We start from the raw sequence: 19,376 nt of genomic DNA on the forward strand, positions 1-19,376 counted from the left end.
AGAAGGCAGAGGGTTAACCAAATGTTGTTCCACTCTGCTTGCAGACACTGTCCAAAAGAATGGACGACCTGAACAAGGCGAGACTTTAATATCTGACATTATAGAGAAGGTGCTCAGGCCCCTGGCATTCAGTTTAATTCCTGGTAAAATGAAATCTTTAACCCAACACTCTCATAGAGAAAGAAACATGATTCTGACATCAACAGAATACTTCACCTGGCTAAACTCAGGGTTCATCACATTTACGTGTTTCAGCAATATGTACAATAACACCTCGTCAGACTGTGTCATAAACAGAACGGTGGAAAATGAATTCAGTGCAGAAAAGCTTGCTGTCATCTCCACAAAAACTCAAGGCTGCCATTGTGCTTCCACATGGGAGCACAGGCAGTCATCTCAGCCTCATTTAACCATACCACATCCCCAGTCGGTTTCGTCCACGGGACGTTCATTAAAACATTCTCCCCAGTAAAGATCCCTCGTCCAACGCCACAAAATCACAAGGAATAAACTGGTTAGGACAAAGACAGGGAAAGGGAGTAGGAAGGGGGTTACAAGGAGAAGTAAAAGTGGGTTGGAGAGGGGAGATGGTTAGGGTTAGGAAAAAAGACAAGAGGATGTTTGACTTGGACTTACAGCTCCTCTGCTTGTTTTCGGTTCACGAAATGCAAATTTCACATGAAACATGCATCTCCAGACCTGTAAATCTGCACACTTGACTAAGAAATAAAAAGCTCAAAGGTGTTCATGAAGGTGCCTTTAAGTCAAGGTCTCAGTTTCGTGTGTGTTCCTGGCAAATGAAATGCTACAATGCCTCAGATCAGTTTCTAACTATTTTATAACTCTAGGATGAATATATTTTTGTAAGTATCTAAAAAAAAGAAATTGTGTTAATTCAGAAAAATGTCCAAACCTAACTGCACACTTACGAGTCATATAAATAAAGAGGTGATTGTTTAGATTACTTTGCATGTGGAAAAGTTGCTTTTAACCAGGATGAGTCACGACTCTAAAGTCTCTTTATTGTTTCTTCTGAAAGAGAAAAGAGCTGCTCTGACGTGTCCTGTCTTCTAACAGACTGTTGTAGAGAGAAGTTTGTCACTGTGGAGTCATTTCTTTATGATAAAGCTTCATGATATTTATTTCTTATGTGCATTCCACATGATTAAATCCAGCTATATGATCATACCTGATGGGAATATTTCAAATGACTGATATAATGTGCAGTTTACCTGACTGTTATACTTAAGACCGGATTATCCCGTGGGCATTATGTGCACTATGTGCCCATGTGGGGCCCACGCTGACTTGGGGCCCACATGGGGCCCACGTAGGGCAAACACCAGCAGTTCAGACATGAAACAAAATGTAAATAAAAGCCAGATAGTTACACCACAGTGTCTAGAGCAGGGGTCGGCAACCCGCGACTCTGGAGCCACATGCGGCTCTTTAGTGCTGTCCTAGAGGCTCCCTGGAGCTTTTTCAAAAATGTTTAAAAAATGAAAAAAGATGGGGGAGGGATATATATTTTTGTTTTGATATGGTTCTGTAGGAGGACAAACATGACACAAACATTCTTAACGTTTTCCAGCGCTGTAAAAATGTGTAGAATAAATATTAAATTTTAACATTTCTGTCAAGGAAGATTTGCGTCATAGCCTGCGACACACGTAGCCTATCAGCAGGGCGGGATGCCAGGCAGGTGTTTGTTGTAAACAAAACCGGCGGCTGTGTGATGGGACATGGATCCCCAAAGGGAAAAAGAGAAAAATAACCGAGGAGAACAGAGGATTCAACGTTTCTTGGACTGCATTTGTATTCATTGCCAATGCGGAAGGATTGCCTCAATGTTCGCTCTGTAGCGAGAAGTTGTCAAATAACAAAAAGAGTAATGGGGAAAGACATTTCTAGGGAAAGCATGTGTGATTGCATTACTTCTGGAGAAATTCGAGAAGCACAAAAATAGATTTAAGTGGATTGCATCTCCAAACTCCACTACTGCTGCAAGTTTTGTTGCAACCCGGAAGATAATAAAGCGTGGAAAACCGTTCACAGATGGTGACTACATGAAGGACTCAGTCATCAGCATATCAGAACACGTATTTCCAGACTTCAAAAACAAAATCGAGATAATACAGAAAATCAAAGACATGCCCCTCTCCGCTAAGACAGTGAAGGAAAGGACCATTTAAATGACAGGCAACATCAACGATCAGCAAATCCAGGACATTCATTCAGCACAAGTTACATCTTACATGTTTAGAAGCTGACCAGTGATGTCCGACAACAGAAGTAACATTAAACGGGTACGAACATTATCCTTCATACACACATATTGAGTAACAAAGTGGATGTTTTTATAAAATTATTTCTGATTTTTGTCAGTATATATCTGGAATGACACTTGGTAATGGTGCTCAGGTCGGAGGATAGCTGCGTTGGTTGCGTGTCTAAAGAGAAGAGGATGCTGCTGCGTTTTACCCTCGCACTGACTTGCTTGGCAGAAATCAAACTGTATTCATTTGATTTGATATACTTTACCTTTTTTTTTTTTTTAAAGTCTGCTGGTTTATTTTTTATAAATGCAGGCTGCGTTTTATTGCGCTCTGTTTGTTGCCCAGATAAGGGGCGCGTTATGCATATTCCATTTAGTTGTTTTTTTCGAATTCTTAAAAATAAAAATGACATAAAAAAAAAATCTGATTTCTTTTTTTGCATTGTTTTAATTTGATCAATGAAACGAAACATAATTCATTAATATTGTAATGAAGTTAAACGTGGCGGCATCCTACAACAGAGTAGTCACGTGGTGCGTCATTCTCTACAGGATGCGCTGCAGGGAAAATAAACATTTTATCATTAAGGCTCATTATGTATTTGTAGCCAACTTAGTCATTTTGATAGTAGGCTAATATAGCTAATATAGATACATAAAGCATGTGTTGCCTTCATGATAAGGCTTATATAAGGCTTTTAATTTTTTGCGGCTCCAGACATATTTGTTTTTTGTTTTTTTGGTCCAATATGGCTCTTTCAACATTTTGGGTTGCCGACCCCTGGTCTAGTGTATTGCTATTGGTACCACTGGGTGAGAGATGTTTGAAATGTTGTTTTACAGTGTATAATTCACAATTTTCACAATGTTGAGGTGGGGAAGGGGGCCCCTGGAACACTCTGAGCCCAGGGGCCTCTGCACTTTTAATCCGGCCCTGGTTATACTCCATAAGGCCTTACCAGCCTCATCAAAATGAAACCATTTAATGCATCAATTCAAGATATTTCTGCTTCAAGTTTCTCTCTCTCTCTCTCTCTCTCTCTCTCACCAGCTGGGGGCATCTTGTTTTTTTTTTTTTTAAACTTTATTTTTAAAAGTGACATTTTAAAATTTTAAACAGATCAAAACAAAAATGCAGACCACTACATAATAAATGAACACAAAAACACAGAGCATACAGTACAGGGTACATCTACACATTCAGACAAGGCATGAACATTGTAAATGGTTTTATACATATACCTTTCTCTTTCTTTCCTTTCCCTTCCTTCCCCCTTTCTTCTTTCCCCCCCCCCCCCCCTTTTCTCTTTCTTCTTTCCCTCTTCCTCTCTTTCCTTCTCTTCTTTTTTCTTTTTTCTTTCTTCCCTTCTTCCAAAAAAGTCCATCACAAAGTCCTTTTTTTCGTGTAACTGTCCCATTTTTCCCAATATTTTTTACATTTTTCCGCGGCCAACCTTAAAGAGAATGTCAGTCTTTCCATGTCATAAATTTCAGAAACAATTTGTATCCAGTCTAGTGTAGAGGGGACATCTTCTTGTAACCATTTGCGTGTTATGGCTTTCTTTGCCCCTGCCAACAGTATTGATAACAAGTACTTGTCCGACTTCTTTAGTTTTTGAGGTACATTGCCTAAATATATGATTATAAAGTCGTATGGCAAGTCCAGCCCAAGTATGTTCTTAATTTCTTTTATAACTTTTGCCCAGTAGGGTGCGATCTTGGCACAGTCCCAAAAAACATGAAAGTGTCCTGCACAAGCATTTCCACAGTTTCTCCAACAATAAGCTTTATCTGGATCTTTACATTGTTTACTTGTAATATAAGGTGGTATAAAGAAACGTACAATGTTTTTCCATGTAAACTCTCTCCAAAGATTAGAAGAGGAAGTAGTCATGGCAACTTTACACATATTTAACCAGTCATCTTCAGAAATTATCACATCAATTTCTTTTTCCCAAGCTTTTTTAATATATATAGTTGAATGTTTTTTTTAAAGATTGTAAACAAGTGTACAGCTTTGACATTTGCTTCTTTGGAGTCTTACCTTTGCAAGATTTCAAGAAAATCTTAACAAGTCCTACTTCTTCTTTCTTTGGGAGCTTAACGTTCTTATCAAAATAATGCCGTAACTGAAAATATCTGTATAGATCATGCTTTTCCAGACTGTATGTCTCTGAAAGTTGTGAGAAGCTTTTTAGAACATTTTTTTCTGAGATAGCCCAATATCCTGTGATACCTTTTTGTGACCACTGTGTAAAACCAGTATCTATCTTTGAGGGCAAAAAATCAGAATCATAGGCTGGCCATCGTAAAAATTTGGCACTCCTCTCAGTGTCGCTGTCCTTAAGTATTTTAAAGTGTTTATTGGTACAACTATCCAAATGGGTAATAATTGTGAAGTTAAATATTTTTTAAGAAGAGGTCTGTCACCAAGCATGGACTGAAGAGGAGTGTCAAAATAGGATTGGTCCATTTCTTTCCACTTGGCCTCAAATGACGGGTCACACCAACACATTAGTATCCGCAGCTGTGCTGCTCTGTAATAATTTTCTAGACATGGCAAGGCTAATCCGCCTTCCTCCTTTCGTAATTGTAATGTTTGAAATTTTATTCTTGGTTTTTGTTTTCCCCAAATAAAATCTGAAATCATTCTATCCCAGTCATTGAATTGCTTAGAGGAAACCGAAATTGAGAGTGCTTGAAACAGGTAAAGAATTTGCGGTAATACATTCATTTTTATTATGTCAATTCTATTGTACATATTCATTGGCAGCAGAGACCAACACTGTAAATCGGCTTTAATATTTGAAGTCAAAATTGTATAATTTTCTTCAAACAATTGTGATAAATCTTTTGGAATTTGGACACCTAAATATTTAATTTTATTATTTTTCCAATTAAATTTAGATATTTTTTGAGTTTCTAAAGATGGTTTATAATTGAATGAAATAACCTGGGTTTTTTGTAAATTTAACTTGTACCCTGAATATGTACCAAATTCTTTTAGTAAAGACAGGAGATTGGGCAGACTTACACTGGGGTTAGATAATGTAAGAAGAACATCGTCGGCATACAAACAGGCCTTGTGTTCTGTGTCTCCTATAATGATACCTGAGATGTCCTTATGTTCTCTGATTGCCTGAGCTAAAGGTTCTATAAAGAGGGCAAAGAACGTCGCGCTGAGCGGGCAGCCTTGGCGGCAACCTCTCTCTAGGTGTACTATGTCAGAGAGACTGCCTTTGATTTTGATTCTGGCGGATGGAGAATCGTACAAAGATCGTATGCATCTAATTATATTGCTATTAAAACCAAATCTGTTCAAAGCTAAATATAAGTAATCCCATCCAACAGAATCAAATGCTTTTTCAGCATCAAGACTGACAGCTATTGATTCTTTATTTTTCATTTTGTTAAAAAGATGAAGGGCTCGCCTTATATTATCATGAGTTTGTCTATTACAGACAAAACCCGATTGGTCTGTGTCTGTTACTTCAGGAATGATCGATTCAAGTCTTTTAGCTAATATTGTTGTAAATATACGGTAATCAATATTTAGAACTGAAATTGGCCTATAGGAGCCACATAGAGTTTTATCTTTACCTGGTTTGTGGATGACTGAAATTACTGCCCGTTTCCATGACGGTGGTATTTCTCCTCCTGTTAAGACGTGGTTAAAACAGTTTTTAAGTTGAGGAATAATTAAGTGTCGGAAGTGTTTGTACCACTCTGCAGGGTAACCATCTTCACCCTCCATTTTATTTGTTTTCAATTTAGAAATTGTTTTACCAATTTCTTCTTCTGTTATTAGTTGATTTAATCTTTTATTTTGTTCTGTTCCTATTGATGGCAGGTCGAGGGAGGAGAGAAAACGGTCTATAGCTGCTTGATCCACTGGTTGTGGTTGCGTATATAGTTGCGTGTAATATGCTACAAATGAATTCTGTATGTCTTTTAAATTATAATATACGTTATTATCAAGAGGACTTTTCACTTTGTGTATAAATCTGTCGGCCTGCTGTTTTCGTATCCTCCAAGCAAGAAGTTTCTTGGCTTTAGGTCCATTTTTGTAGTAATTTTGCTTCATAAATTTGGATTTCATTTCTATTTGATCTTCATATGCTTTGTTCAATGTTTGCTTTACTTCTGCAATACTTGTTAGTAGATCATTATTATTACTTTGCATATGTTCTTTTTCAAGGGACTTTAATTTGTCAGTTAAATTAATAATGTGACTTTCTTTTTCTTTTTTCTTCATAGAAGACCACATGATCAATTTTCCTCTGAGAACAGCCTTTGAGGCGTCCCATAAAATGCTCGGAGAAATGTTATTTCCATCATTATGGTGAATATAGTCACCGATTTCTTCTTCAACAAATTTTTGAAATTCTCTATGTTTCAAAAAGCTAGTATTAAACCTCCACAATGTTTCTTTACGGTCATTATCCAGGTGTAATGTTAAACAAACAGATGCATGGTCAGATATGTCTCTTACTCCTATTTTACAATCTACGATTCTATGTCTCTCTGACTTTAGCATAAAAAAATAGTCTAATCTTGAATGTACGTGATGGGAGTGTGAAAAGAAGGTATAACTTTTATCTGTTGGGTGCAGATTTCTCCATACATCCATCATTCCGAGTTTTTTAAGCATTTTTTTTAGTTAAGGTTGCTTCTGCTTGGGTTTTTAAAATTTTGCTTGAAGAGTCTATGGAGGCGTTCAGACAGATATTCCAATCACCTCCACAGATAAACACACCGGATATTTCTGTTGCTATAAGATCAAATATTTTCTTAATTAGACAATTGTCTTTACCAGGTGGTCTGTACAGATTTAACAAAGTTACTTCTTTGTGATCTATGAAACCTTTTACACGTATATAACGTCCTTCCTTGTCACTGATTTGAGATGAAAATTGAAAGTTTATCCTGTTTGGTATTAAGATCACAACACCCCTAGACTTACCTTTTGTATATGAGGAGTAATACAAGTTTTTAAACCCCATTTTACGTATTTTTTCATGCTCTGCATCAGAAACATGTGTTTCTTGCCAGAAAATGATGTCATATTTATCATGTTTCATTTTAGCCAGAGCTTTGCTTCTTTTAATGGGGTTATGTAAACCATTTACATTAAGTGAGATTACTTTATAATGTTGTTTAGCCATAATCTAAAGGTGTAGAACACACATGCACCTCTCCAAATGCTCTGTTAAACACAAAAGGGTCTGCAAGAACTGACAACATAAAACATAATTGAACAAATAACACAAATGACTTCCAAGAGTGAGGTATAAATCCACCTTCATAGTTGGGAGGGGAGTCCCTGGGAAACCGGGGGGCCCCTCTCCGTGCTTCTACTCTTCTCCAACTCCTGTCCATAGTAGCAGCACGTGGCGAAAACGCTCCGCAGGTGACGGTCTCTTATATCTTCAACCTTTATGGGCGGTGATCATCAGTGGAGCTCGTTGTAACGTAGGAAAATGTTCACCAAAGTGTCTTAATCATTCGGTAGTTTCGGGGCGTCTAAATCCTTTCAGTTTATCTTGAATGTACTTGGTATGGTCATCTCTGCTCCATCCAGTTCCTCGTGCTTTTTCCCAGGCGGCTTTCCTTGGCTTGTGGCTGAGCGCGGTGTCATCGGTGCCGGCTTGTATCACTCCTCTCTTCTTCAGATCGTCCGTAGCATCATCTGGGTTGTTGTAAACAATAATGGTACCATCGAGGAACACACGAAGCCTGGCTGGATGCAGAGTTTGGAAACGATACCCCTTCTCTTTCAATGTTTTGCGAATAGGATTATAGGCTTTGCGCTTGAGCAGAATATCACTGGGATAGTCGTGGTCAAAATACACACGTTTCCCACTGAACTCGATAACCTTCTTCTCCCATGCCGTGCGCAATACCTTCTCCTTAGTTGTATACTCCAAGAAACACATGACGATAGACCTCGGGCTAGCGCTCATCGGGGGTTTGGGGCCAAGCAAGCGGTGGCAACGCTGGATGTTAAGAGGTGTGTTTGTGAGGTTGAGCTCAGACTTCAAAAAGTTCTCCATAAACGTTAGCATGTTGGTTCCTTCGGCCTCCTCAACAATCCCATGTATTCGTATGTTGTTCCTACGTGACCGTGCCTCTAGATCTGATATACGCGTTTGAAGATCTACTTGCATTTGCAGAGCGTGTTCCAAGGCTTCTTTCGCATCGGCATTGAACTCCTCTATGTCGGCCACTCTCTGCTCCATCTCCACCACTCTTTGCATAACCCCTTTCAGGTCTTCTGCAATATCATCCATGCGTTTCCCCATTTCTCCTCTAAAGCCAGTCACTTCAGTTTTCAAAGCCTCGATGTTGTCAATCAGCTCCTTTTTGGCGTCATCTTGAACCTTTCTTAACTCCGCGATGATGTTAGCTTGGATAGCTTCCATGCTAGCTTCCATAGCTAGCTTGTTAGCCGCACTGGTCTCGGAGGGCGATGGCTCTTTGTTTTTCGCAGTTTCTTGCTGAATTGCCCTTGTCTTTCTTTGCTTACTCCCTGACATACTATTTTAACCAATATTTCACGTTTTAGAATGTTTTTTTTAGTCAGGAAGTGTCGGACCGTCTGAGAGCTAAAACCTCACGCTTGTGCTCGCTTCCGCCTCATCCCGGAAGTGGGGGCATCTTGTTGGAACTGAAATTGCACGGCACCTCACTTAACAGGTCTCCCTGGCCGGGAGTAGCAGTTCCTGTTGTCTGTTGTCTTTCTGTCCTCTTCCCCCCAACACAGCAGAGGCAGATGGCTGCCTGTCCTTGAGCCGGGTTCTGCCGGAGGTTTCCTTCCTGTTAAAAGGGAGTTTTTTCCTTCCCACTGTCGCCAGTGTGCTTGCTCAGGATGGGATATTGAGTTGGACTCAACTCAGTCTGTTGGTTTCCTTATATAGGCTGTTATGAATTGGCCTTCATTATGTTTTCCCCTCTGTCTGTAAAGCGTCTTGAGATGGCATTGCCGTGATTTGACGCTATATAAATAAAGTTTAATTGAATTGAATTGAATTAACAGTCATTTTATTTGATACATCTTGCTAGTACCCGGTCGGACAAACTTTGGCCTTCAGAACAGCTTAAATTCTTCATATCATCTTTTCAGTAAGGTGTCGGAAACATTCTTCAGAGTTTTAGCTCCACATTGACAACATAGCATCAAACAGTTGCTGCAGATTTGTCCGATGAGAATCTCCTGTTTTCACCACATCCGCAACCACATAGGACAGGATAGGATAGGATAGGATAGGATAGGACAGGACAGGACAGGACAGGACAGGACAGGACAGGACAGGACAGGACAGGACAGGACAGGACAGGACAGGACAGGATAGGATAGGATAGGACAGGACAGGACAGGATAGGATAGGATAGGATAGGACAGGATAGGACAGGATAGGATAGGATAGGATAGGATAGGAAATACTTTTATTTTCATTACCAATGTATGTATAAGAAAGTTAGGGTGCTCTGATCAGTACAGTGGCCAAGATATCAGTGGAGAACTACGAGCCGCTGCGTTCATACACGCCACCCTCTAGACTCTTCCAGATCTGGTGGCAGTAGAGACCATACAGTACACTCAATGTCATGTTGAAGAAGCCACTTGGAGCATTATCCCGCTGGAAGTAGCCATGAGAAGATGGTTGACTGTAGTCTTAAAGAGATGGACGTGGTCAGCAACTCATGGTCATTTAGACTGCGGTGTTTAAATGTTTCAGCTGGTATAAAGAGGTCCAAAGTGTCCCAGGAAAGTATCTTCAACTAGGGCTGGGCGATATATCGAATATACTCGAGATATCGTGGCTACTCCTCGGTGCGATATAGAAAACGTATATATTTGTCATATTCGAGTATCCTGTTGTCACGCAGGTGTTTTTAGCTGTGGGCGGGGTTTTCTCCCTCCTCCTCGACTCTGCACCGCTTTGCACAGAGAGTTAAAGCAAGCGTACCTCTTACGTACATAACGTGAGCTACGTGCTACGTCATGAGAGGCCACTGTTGCCCACTTGGCGAATTTCTCGCTAAATCTGGCGACTTTTTTTGTGAAAAGCGACAAATCTAGCGACTTTTACTGGAGTTATTGGAGACTTTCCTGGTGTTTTGGCGACTGACTTTAAAGTGCATATTGTAAAGTTATTGTCAGAACCAGAGTCTCTCCCCGTCCTAAAGCACTCAGTCGCTCCGGCTGCAGCTGCAGCCAGCCAGAGGAGCAGAGAGGACACCTGCACGACTCCACCTACAGTCACAATGAACAGCCAAATCCGCCACTGATCCCGCTCTGGATTACGGAGTGGGACGTAAATTACAAAGTTTTTCACGTCACGCAAAAATAATTAATTCTATTTGATTACATTCACAGCCTCTGTCACTTACTCACCTCATCCACTGTGTGACACAAGCATATTTATCTAGCTCGTCATGTCTCTAGAAAGTACAGAAAGCAGTGGGAATCAAATCCTGAATTAAAAACTGGCTGAAGCCGTTTATTGGAGACGATACGAGGACATTCTGCCTGTATTATAAGACTGATTTCTACGCTAAACTCTGCGATTAAGAAAAGTACACGACAACTCAAAAACGTATCCATAAAGCAAAGCCTTAGAATAGTTCATCATTTGAAAAGTCCCCCCCACCCTCCACCCCCAGAGCACCTATTTTCATACGTTGCATTTATTACATCATGCAAAGGCACTTTATTTTGTTTTAAAATGACATGTTTCTGCCACTGCTTTAACTGTTCAATAAATACGGTTTTGATCAATTTGCTTCGTTACAATTTCATCCTTTTGGCGTGAATGTTTAAAATCAGCATATCTTAATTCAGTATGAACAATTATGTTTTAATGGAGACACAAAATCATCTTACTGATGTGATTGTATGCACCAAAGCATTAATTCAAGGCTGAGGTAAATATCGAGATATATATCGTATATTGTGACATGCCATAAAAATATCGGGATATTACTAAAAGGTCATATCGCCCAGCCCTATCTTCAACATCATTACACCACCACTAACAGTCATATAAGCTGATACAAAGCAGGATGGATCAATGCTTTCATGTTTTTCCCACCAAATTCTGACCTTAGCATCTTAAATTGACACGGCGACCAGACAACCTTTTTTCTTGTCCAGTCAAAGAGCCTGTGGGAATTGTAGCCTCAGTTTCCTGTTCTTAGCTGGCAGGAAGAGCACCTGTTGTGGTCTTCTACTGCTGTAGTCCATTTGCTTCAAGGCTGGACATATTGTACAATCAGAGATGGTATTACTTAGTTTAAACAACTGTATATTTGACGTTATTTGAAGTAGTTAAGTGATTGTTGACTTCATGAGGAAAAAGAGCAAATAGAACACTGTTTACATTCTTGGGGAAGAAGTGGAGGAATACACATACTTCTCAGATCAGCTGGACAACAGACCAGACTGGAGATGCAACACAGAGGCCTTCTACAAGAAGGGACAGAGCAGACTCTGCTTCTTAAGCAAGCTAAATGCATTTAGTGTCTGTAACATGATGTTGTATATCAGCATCAGAGCCAGAAACTTTAAAGCCTGAAAGAAGCACTTGTAGAGTCACCATATTATGACAGATTTGGATTTGGACCTTATCATGTTATAATAGTTTTATGGCAAAAAATGTGAAAAAATGGATGTTATAATGTGTTACGTTTATTTATAAAAAACTCACGCTATAACATGCTACGTTTTGTTGTGAAAAGTTGGAATATAATTCATACTTTATGTCATTTTAATGCTTAAATTTCCATTTTCTGGGTAGTTTAAGGACTTCTCATTGTGATTCATTGATTGGATTCATTCAATTATTTTCAATGCTGCTTAGTCCAGTTATCCCAGCAATCATCAAGCAAGAGCAGGGTACTCTCTGGACTGGTTGCCAGTCCATCGCAGGGGTTGACAGGATGATTGATGTCAGTGCAGGACGCAGTCACATTAAAATCAACAGGTAAAGTCTGTTAAACAAAGAAAACCGGCCCATGGAGTAGACGTAAGCGGAGGAAGGAGCAGGGTCAAAAAATGCAAAGATTTTAAAAGAATCAGGAACGCAGGGCAGAGATAAGGCAAGAGCCAAGCTTGAGAACAGGAAGAGGCAATGCAGAACAGGAAAACGCAGGAACTCACTGCTGGGAAGTTTCACACGAAGCTGAAGACAAACTAAGGGGTATATATACAGAGACAGGGGGTGACTTGTCAAACAAACAAAATTCACAGACATTCAGAAATTATTATGATTGACTGTCTAACATCTGAAAGAGCTGATCATTTCTAATTAGAATAAAACTCAAACTATAATACAATTTAAATAAAATGACAGCAGACATCCAGGTGAGCTTAAGCTGCTAAAAATACACAAACTGTAAAAGCAACAAAAAGTAATCCTAACATGGATAAATCTGGAGATAAGATATTCTAAAACTCAGACGCGAATAAAAGAAGATCATGTGAGGAAAAATTGAACACCAAATCCATCAAAGACTGACGAGCTGAAGGTTTAAGTGAAGGTGGATGAAGGTGAGTTGATAAATAAACAAGGAGCCGTTAGCAGCAAACAGGAGCTCTCCGGTCCATCCAAACATTAAATGACTGAATTCAAGCCAAATACAAGACAGCTATGTCACATGATTTGGTCATACATGATAAGCTTACACCACTCCAGAGGAATCTCAGAACCTTTACTGCAAAAAACCCCCTTTAAATCATGTTGAGAGCATGAAGCAGATTTGAGGACAGTCATGAGGTCACACTAGTCTCTTTAAATGGGTTTGTTCATACATGTCATTCATTTCTGAACCGCTCAGTCCAGTTCAGGGTTGTAGGGGAAGCTGGAGTGTATCCCAGCAATCATCATCTGGACAGGGTCAGGATATCACAAGGAAAAAAAAAGAATGAATGTCAGGACATGTATGCTGTACTGATGTCAACTATTCATTCCACATTCAGATGATGGCAGTGTTGTTCTGCATCAGATTGATAGGGAGCTCAAGGTTTTAGATTTGGAGATGGAAAAAAAAACTGGTTTTGTTTGTTTGTTTTTACCTGGGCAAATCTTAAAGGCTGCATTGAATCACCGCCTGCTCATTATCCTTCTCATCATAACAATCCATGTTTAGTTAAAGACTTTTTTTTTCTTTTTTGCTTAATTTAGCTCAAAGTAGGAATTTAGCTTCCATTCAATGTCCACTTGAGGAATTTACAGAGAAAGTTTTTTTTGTAACATTTAATGAAAGCAGGAGGTGCATTTCAAATTAGACAGTAGATAATTAGACACGTAAATCACCAGTTCATAACATTTTTCTGTCTTTTTTTTATCTCTCTTTGCTTGCAGTTAGTTCTGCTCTTTGCAAGCTGGAGAGAAAGCTTATCAGTAGTTCAAGTATTCAATTATTGTAAAACATCCAGTGACGTTTGGGGTTGATATACTGGCAGGAGAGGAAGAAGGATTCACAACCTTTTCTTAAGGAAAACCACTGCATAGGTTTTGCTCTGTCTCTTGCCTGCTAGGTGCTGAAATATAGGCTCTTTCTTCCATGCAACTCTGTACTGGCAGAATAAAAATAAATAAATGAATAATGATTGTAGTATTACATAATATTGTGTTTTTTTCATTTTATATGTGAGCTTTATTATAATGGGGACAAATTCAGTATTCAAAAAACAATGCAACCTTGGACAGGTTGACAGTCCACCACAGAGACAACACAGAGACAAACAAGCTTATATTCACACCCGGGTTGATTTAAAGTAAACTTAACATGACTGTTTCAGACTGTGGAAGAAAACTGGACTGCTAGGTCATACGCATGCACACACATGGAGAACCAGCAAGTTACTACAAACAGACGTTCACGAAGAGACCAGGAATCAGATGACCACACAGGATGATATTTGAAGTGCCCTCCTGTATTTTTGGCATCAGGTTGATTTTACAGAAGGAGTCCAAATAAATATGAAAGCCTGCAAAATTCTGTCTGAAATTTAACAATACTGTGGCATTAAACAGCTGAAATAAAGTACCAAGTCCTCAAGGCACATTCAGAGCTATGGTGGATGAACCAAGTTACTTCCCAGCAGACCCTCCTGGAAAGAAGAGAAAAGGAAAGAAAGCAGCTATGTTTCCTGAATTAACCACATTTTTCTCATTTATCTGTTATTTTCCCTTATCATCCATCAATAAATTGTGTCATGTGTGTGCAAGAGGGCACAGAAAAAGACCAAAAGAGGGCAAGCAAACAAGCAGTCATAAGACGAGCAGAAAAAAATAAGTTGCACAACTCGGATTAAGATAATTTTGTATCTGATTTTTATCTGAACTCCCTTTTTATTTGATGAGAACAGCAGTGAATGGAAGCCGCTGTTCTCTCCGTTAACAGTGTTTCACCCTTGATTAATTCCAAAAAGGGCAAAGAGAATTCAGCTGGAGGTGAGCCGGTCACAGCAAACACATGAGGCTCCCTGTCACATGCTTCCAGTTTACATTCATTAGCACACAGTGGCTTAAATGAGGCAAATGTTCTTTTCCTCATATGTAAATTCAACTTCAAACTGCTAAGAGCACAAAACAGTCACCCAATTTAAACAATTTGGAGACACCTGTAAGTAAACAGGGATATGTGCAGCTAAATGGCTGCAAGGAATGGTGCTTTCAAATAGAAATTTTCATGACAAGTTTCCAGAAATGTCCTAAAACATAAAAGTTATCTCTTTATATTTGAGAAGCTATTAATTGATCTATGCATAAAATGAAAAACTTGTTTAATTCTTGATTGTCTTGAACAAAATTGAAGTAAATATACTACATAATCAAGGCTATATTATCCAATGGGGATTGTGGGCACAGGCCCAGAGGCCACACTTGGTGTGTTGCTATTGGTACCACTGGCTGAGAGATGTTTGAAATGTTGTTTCACAGTGTATTATTTACACTTTCACAATGTTGAGGTGGGGAAGGGGGCCCCTGGAACACTCTGGGCCCATGGGCCTGTGCACTTTTACTCCGGACCTGTACGTAATTAAAACAGAATGACTCACTGGAACAACTAAAAAGTGACTCAATTCAATTCAATTCAATTCAACTTTATTTATATAGCGTCAAATCACGGCAATGCCATCTCAAGACGCTTTACAGACAGAGGGGAAAACATAATGAAGGCCAATTCATAATAGCCTATATAAGGAAACCAACAGATTGAGTTGAGTCCAACTAAATCTCCCATCCTGAGCAAGCACACTGGCAACAGTGGGAAGGAAAAAACTCCCTTTTAACAGGAAGGAAACCTCCGGCAGAACCCGGCTCAGGACAGGCAGCCATCTGCCTCTGCTGTGTGGGGGGAAGAGGATAGAAAGACTTATTCCATAAGAGAGGGGCCTGATAACCAAAGGCTTTGCCCCCTGCTCGGCTCTTTGAGACTCTAGGAACCACAAGTAAGCCTGCAGTCTGCGAACAAAGTACTCTGCTTGGTATATAAGGAACAATGAGGTCTTTGATATATAGTGGTGCCTGGTGGGTTTTTCTCCTGGTTTGTTTGTCGAGATCCAGGTGTTAAACTGGAAACTGTAGAGATGAGGGTTTCAGTGAGTGCACCTCTCCTCCACTTCAGTGCACGCGTGGGCTGCGCGTGGTGGAGGCCGTCCAGTCCAGCTGTGAGCTCAAACCCGCCCATTCATCGAAAGCGCCCGAGGGGGCTCGCGCAGCCTCTGATTTGGATTGACATGTCTGTCGTCCAATGAGCGCGCGCCAAATTGTGACTCATCCTTTTCATTTTTCCAATGGAAGCGTGGCGGGAAGGCGGGACACAGGAAGCACACTTGGTTGAATGACCATTAAAGCAGCAATCAGCGGTAAATATGTTGTGAAGCCACGCTCCAAACAGGCACCGAGCGGCTTGTCCGAGGCTAAAAGGGAGCGCACTTTTTTTTTTATTTATGTTTTGCTCCAAAAAAAAATGCTGCCTCTTCACGGCTGCGGAGTTACTGTGCGCAGAGTCTGGCTGCTAAACCACATCAGGAGGATTTGAGCTCTTATGGACAGCTGTTGGTCATTGATTCCTTGTTGAGGTTGACGGTGAGCTGTCACCCACGCCGTGTCATGGACCAAGACGCTGTGTTTTGCGCCTGCCAGAGGAGGAGGTGGTGGAGGAGGAGCAGCGGCTGACTTCTCCTACCGTACACTAATATGTGCAAGTGTGAGAGGATCGTGATGATGGTTTTTTGGCCAAACGTGAGGCTCACACTGGCGAACAGGGGCTGAAATGTTGGCTCAGTGCAGGTGCACTGAGACTGAACTGGAGCAAATCTGAGCAGACGGGATGGGATTCAGCTTTTTTTTATTTTACTTCGATGCATGTCTGTCTTTCCTGTCCACACGTCGTAGCCTTCACGGGGACACAGGAAAACATGTCTGCAGATATAACGGATTCGCAGTAATTGATGGTGCTGCGCTATGATCACTGGGGACCATCTGAGTTGTGTAAAGCTTCCAGTCCACCTGCAACACGCGCTGCCACGCAACCTCTCCATGGATGAACGTTAATTGGGCCCAATGATGTAGAGCCAAATCCGCCTGGATCCAATGTTCCTCCCTCTCGTGGCGAGTCTGGCTCCCCTCTGACTTTCCATGTTCAATTGATTTTTTTTTTTTTTTTTTTTAAATTCCCAACGTGTTTCCTTTTTAATCACTCCTTATTTGCCATTTTCACGTTTTTTAATCATTTACAAATGAATGTTTGGGTCTGATGAAACCGGATTGTTTCAGCATACCGACCCTCCAGGCTGTTTTAACTGTGACCAACGATGGGAAAATTCACTTTGACAGATATTTAAAGCGCCCCATCCATGTGACTAAATAGTTCCCCCGACATCTTGTTTTCAGTGGAACAAAACTTTCCCTGTTGTGTTCATTTGTTGTGTTGCAGCCTCCCTTTTTTTTCCCTCCTCAACAATGTCCAGATCAAACAGTGTCAGCCCACCCGGAGTCGGTGCGCCCGGGTTGAGGGGAGGGACCGAGCACAGATCAGCTTGGGGAGAGTCTGAGTCTGTTGCCAACGGGTGCCCATACTCAGCCAGATCCCCGCGCAAGAAGCTCACCCGGACCAACAGCCGGTGGAGGGAGGAGGATGATCCGGTCAACCGGCCACCCGGGCGAGCCTCCACGACCGTCAGCAGGGTCAGCTTCAGGTCCCGGTCCGCTTGGCAGGACCATGGCGAGGACAGCCGAGACAACAATCGCGCGTCCACTAAACGTCCAGAGGGCGAGGTGAGACCCAAGTCTGTGGAGCTGGGTCTGGAAGAGCGCAGAGCCAAGCCGAGGAGCAACGAGGAGGAGGCGGACATGCCAGAAGTGAACTTTTCCTTGGTGGCATGCTGCATCAGCGTCATGCACATCTTCAAATCCAAGAAATTCCAGTCTGAGAAGTTGGAGAGACTTTATCAGAGATACTTTTTCCGCCTCAATCAGAGTAGTTTGACTATGCTCATGGCAGTGCTCGTGCTGGTGTTCACGGTCATGCTGGGCTTCCACTGTTCCGGTGGGACAGCGGGACCGAGCGTCACGTACGTCGTGGTGTTTTCCGTTGCCATCTTCCTCACGCTCGTGCTCATGGTGGTCTGTAACAGGAACGGGTTTCACCAGGACCACATGTGGGTTGTTTGCTACGTGGTCATCTTGCTGGTGTTGGTGATCCAAGTGGTCGGAGTGCTGCTCGTGCAGCCCAGAAGTGCCTCGGAGGGGATCTGGTGGACCGTGTTCTTCATCCATGTCATCTATACTCTGCTGCCTGTCCGGATGCGCGCCGCAGTCATCACTGGAGTTATTCTTTCTGCCATCCACGTGGCCATTTCTTGGATGTTGAACGGAATGGACAGCTTTCTGTGGAAACAGGTATGTGGTTCAAGGCGCTTTGTGGAGAAAGTTTCCTAGCAATCTTCACAGATGTGATGGGCCTTTACGCATTAATTGCGCGCGCAAAGACCCCACGAAAGCGCACTCCTTCTCTCTTCCTTGCATCTAAACATTTTTGTGTAGGCTAAAAAAACAAAACAAAATATTAGAAGTAGGATGGGAATTAGCTGTATATTACTGGAGTGTTTTGGCACTGCAGTTTTAGGGGGGGAGTTCTCGCGTCAGCAACATCTACAGTCTCTACGAGGCAATAAAGGGGGAAAAACGAACACAATAATGCCCCAGGACCATTCTTTGACGCAATTTTGGTAACTTTATGTGCTTGTTTGTGGGCGTGCGTGTGAAGTTTTGGAGAGAACAAAACTCTTCCAAGCCCATTTTGCCTAAACAAGCACACAAATGCCAAAAAGAGAGCGTGATGATTGTTTTTAGTGTTGTCAGTCAATATGACACTTACTGGTATTGATGATCATTTATGGTCTTTATAAGTTTTTACAGCTTTTTCCTGTTATCTATGGCACCCTAAACACTGTCTGATAAGAGAGGTACTAGGATAAAATGAAGAGGATAGTAGTTTGTCAGAACAGAAGGAATTTTTAAATTAGATGCTGTGGAAGGGGGAAAAAAAGCTAAGTTTGGTAGAGAACCAGTAACGCTTTAGCAGTTTCTGGATCATTAAGTTTTAAAGGAAAGGAAGAAGGAATATTGATAAGTTAGATTGAGAGATAATCATTAGGGTGGATTAGAAGAGTATCAGATGTAGAACTTGTAATCAAATTGAGAAAATACTATAAACATGAAGTATTGGAAGCACAGCTAGTTTTTAGTTTAATAATCAAGTATATTTTCATACAATTAAATCTTTTGATTGCCTTTTGAGTAAATGTGAAAAGTGCAGTAGTGAGCAGGGGCATTTCCAGCCTTTCAGGACACCGTTAAGTCCTGACAACACCTAAACTTCAAAAATGAGCAAAGTATTCTTTAAATATATATAAAAAGGTATTGTAAGTAGAAAATGGACAGTAGTAAACAATAGCAGATTAGAGAGTCCCTATAAATAATTTTATATCCTGATGCATGCTTGTTAAAGCAGTGCAATGTTCCATCAAATGCATGATGACTAATGTTGTTAATGACATTTTTATCTTTTATTTTGGAATATT

The 19,376-nt window shown here is 40.8% G+C and overlaps 1 protein-coding gene across 1 annotated transcript in view; it reads left to right on the forward strand.

Annotated features, from left to right (window-relative positions):
• Positions 1–17,253: 17,253 nt before the first annotated feature.
• Positions 17,254–19,376, forward strand: part of adcy5 (adenylate cyclase 5) — a gene marked incomplete at both ends in the record, with an annotated part of 103,065 nt that continues 100,942 nt past the window's right edge. Inside the window, one exon of the mRNA XM_079254480.1 lies at positions 17,254–18,192. Coding sequence (XP_079110606.1) covers positions 17,254–18,192 — 939 coding nt within the window. The remainder of the gene's footprint in view (positions 18,193–19,376) is intronic.

This window comes from Telmatherina bonti (assembly GCF_933228915.1).
Source record: "Telmatherina bonti genome assembly, chromosome: 15".
NCBI lineage: Eukaryota > Metazoa > Chordata > Actinopteri > Atheriniformes > Telmatherinidae > Telmatherina > Telmatherina bonti.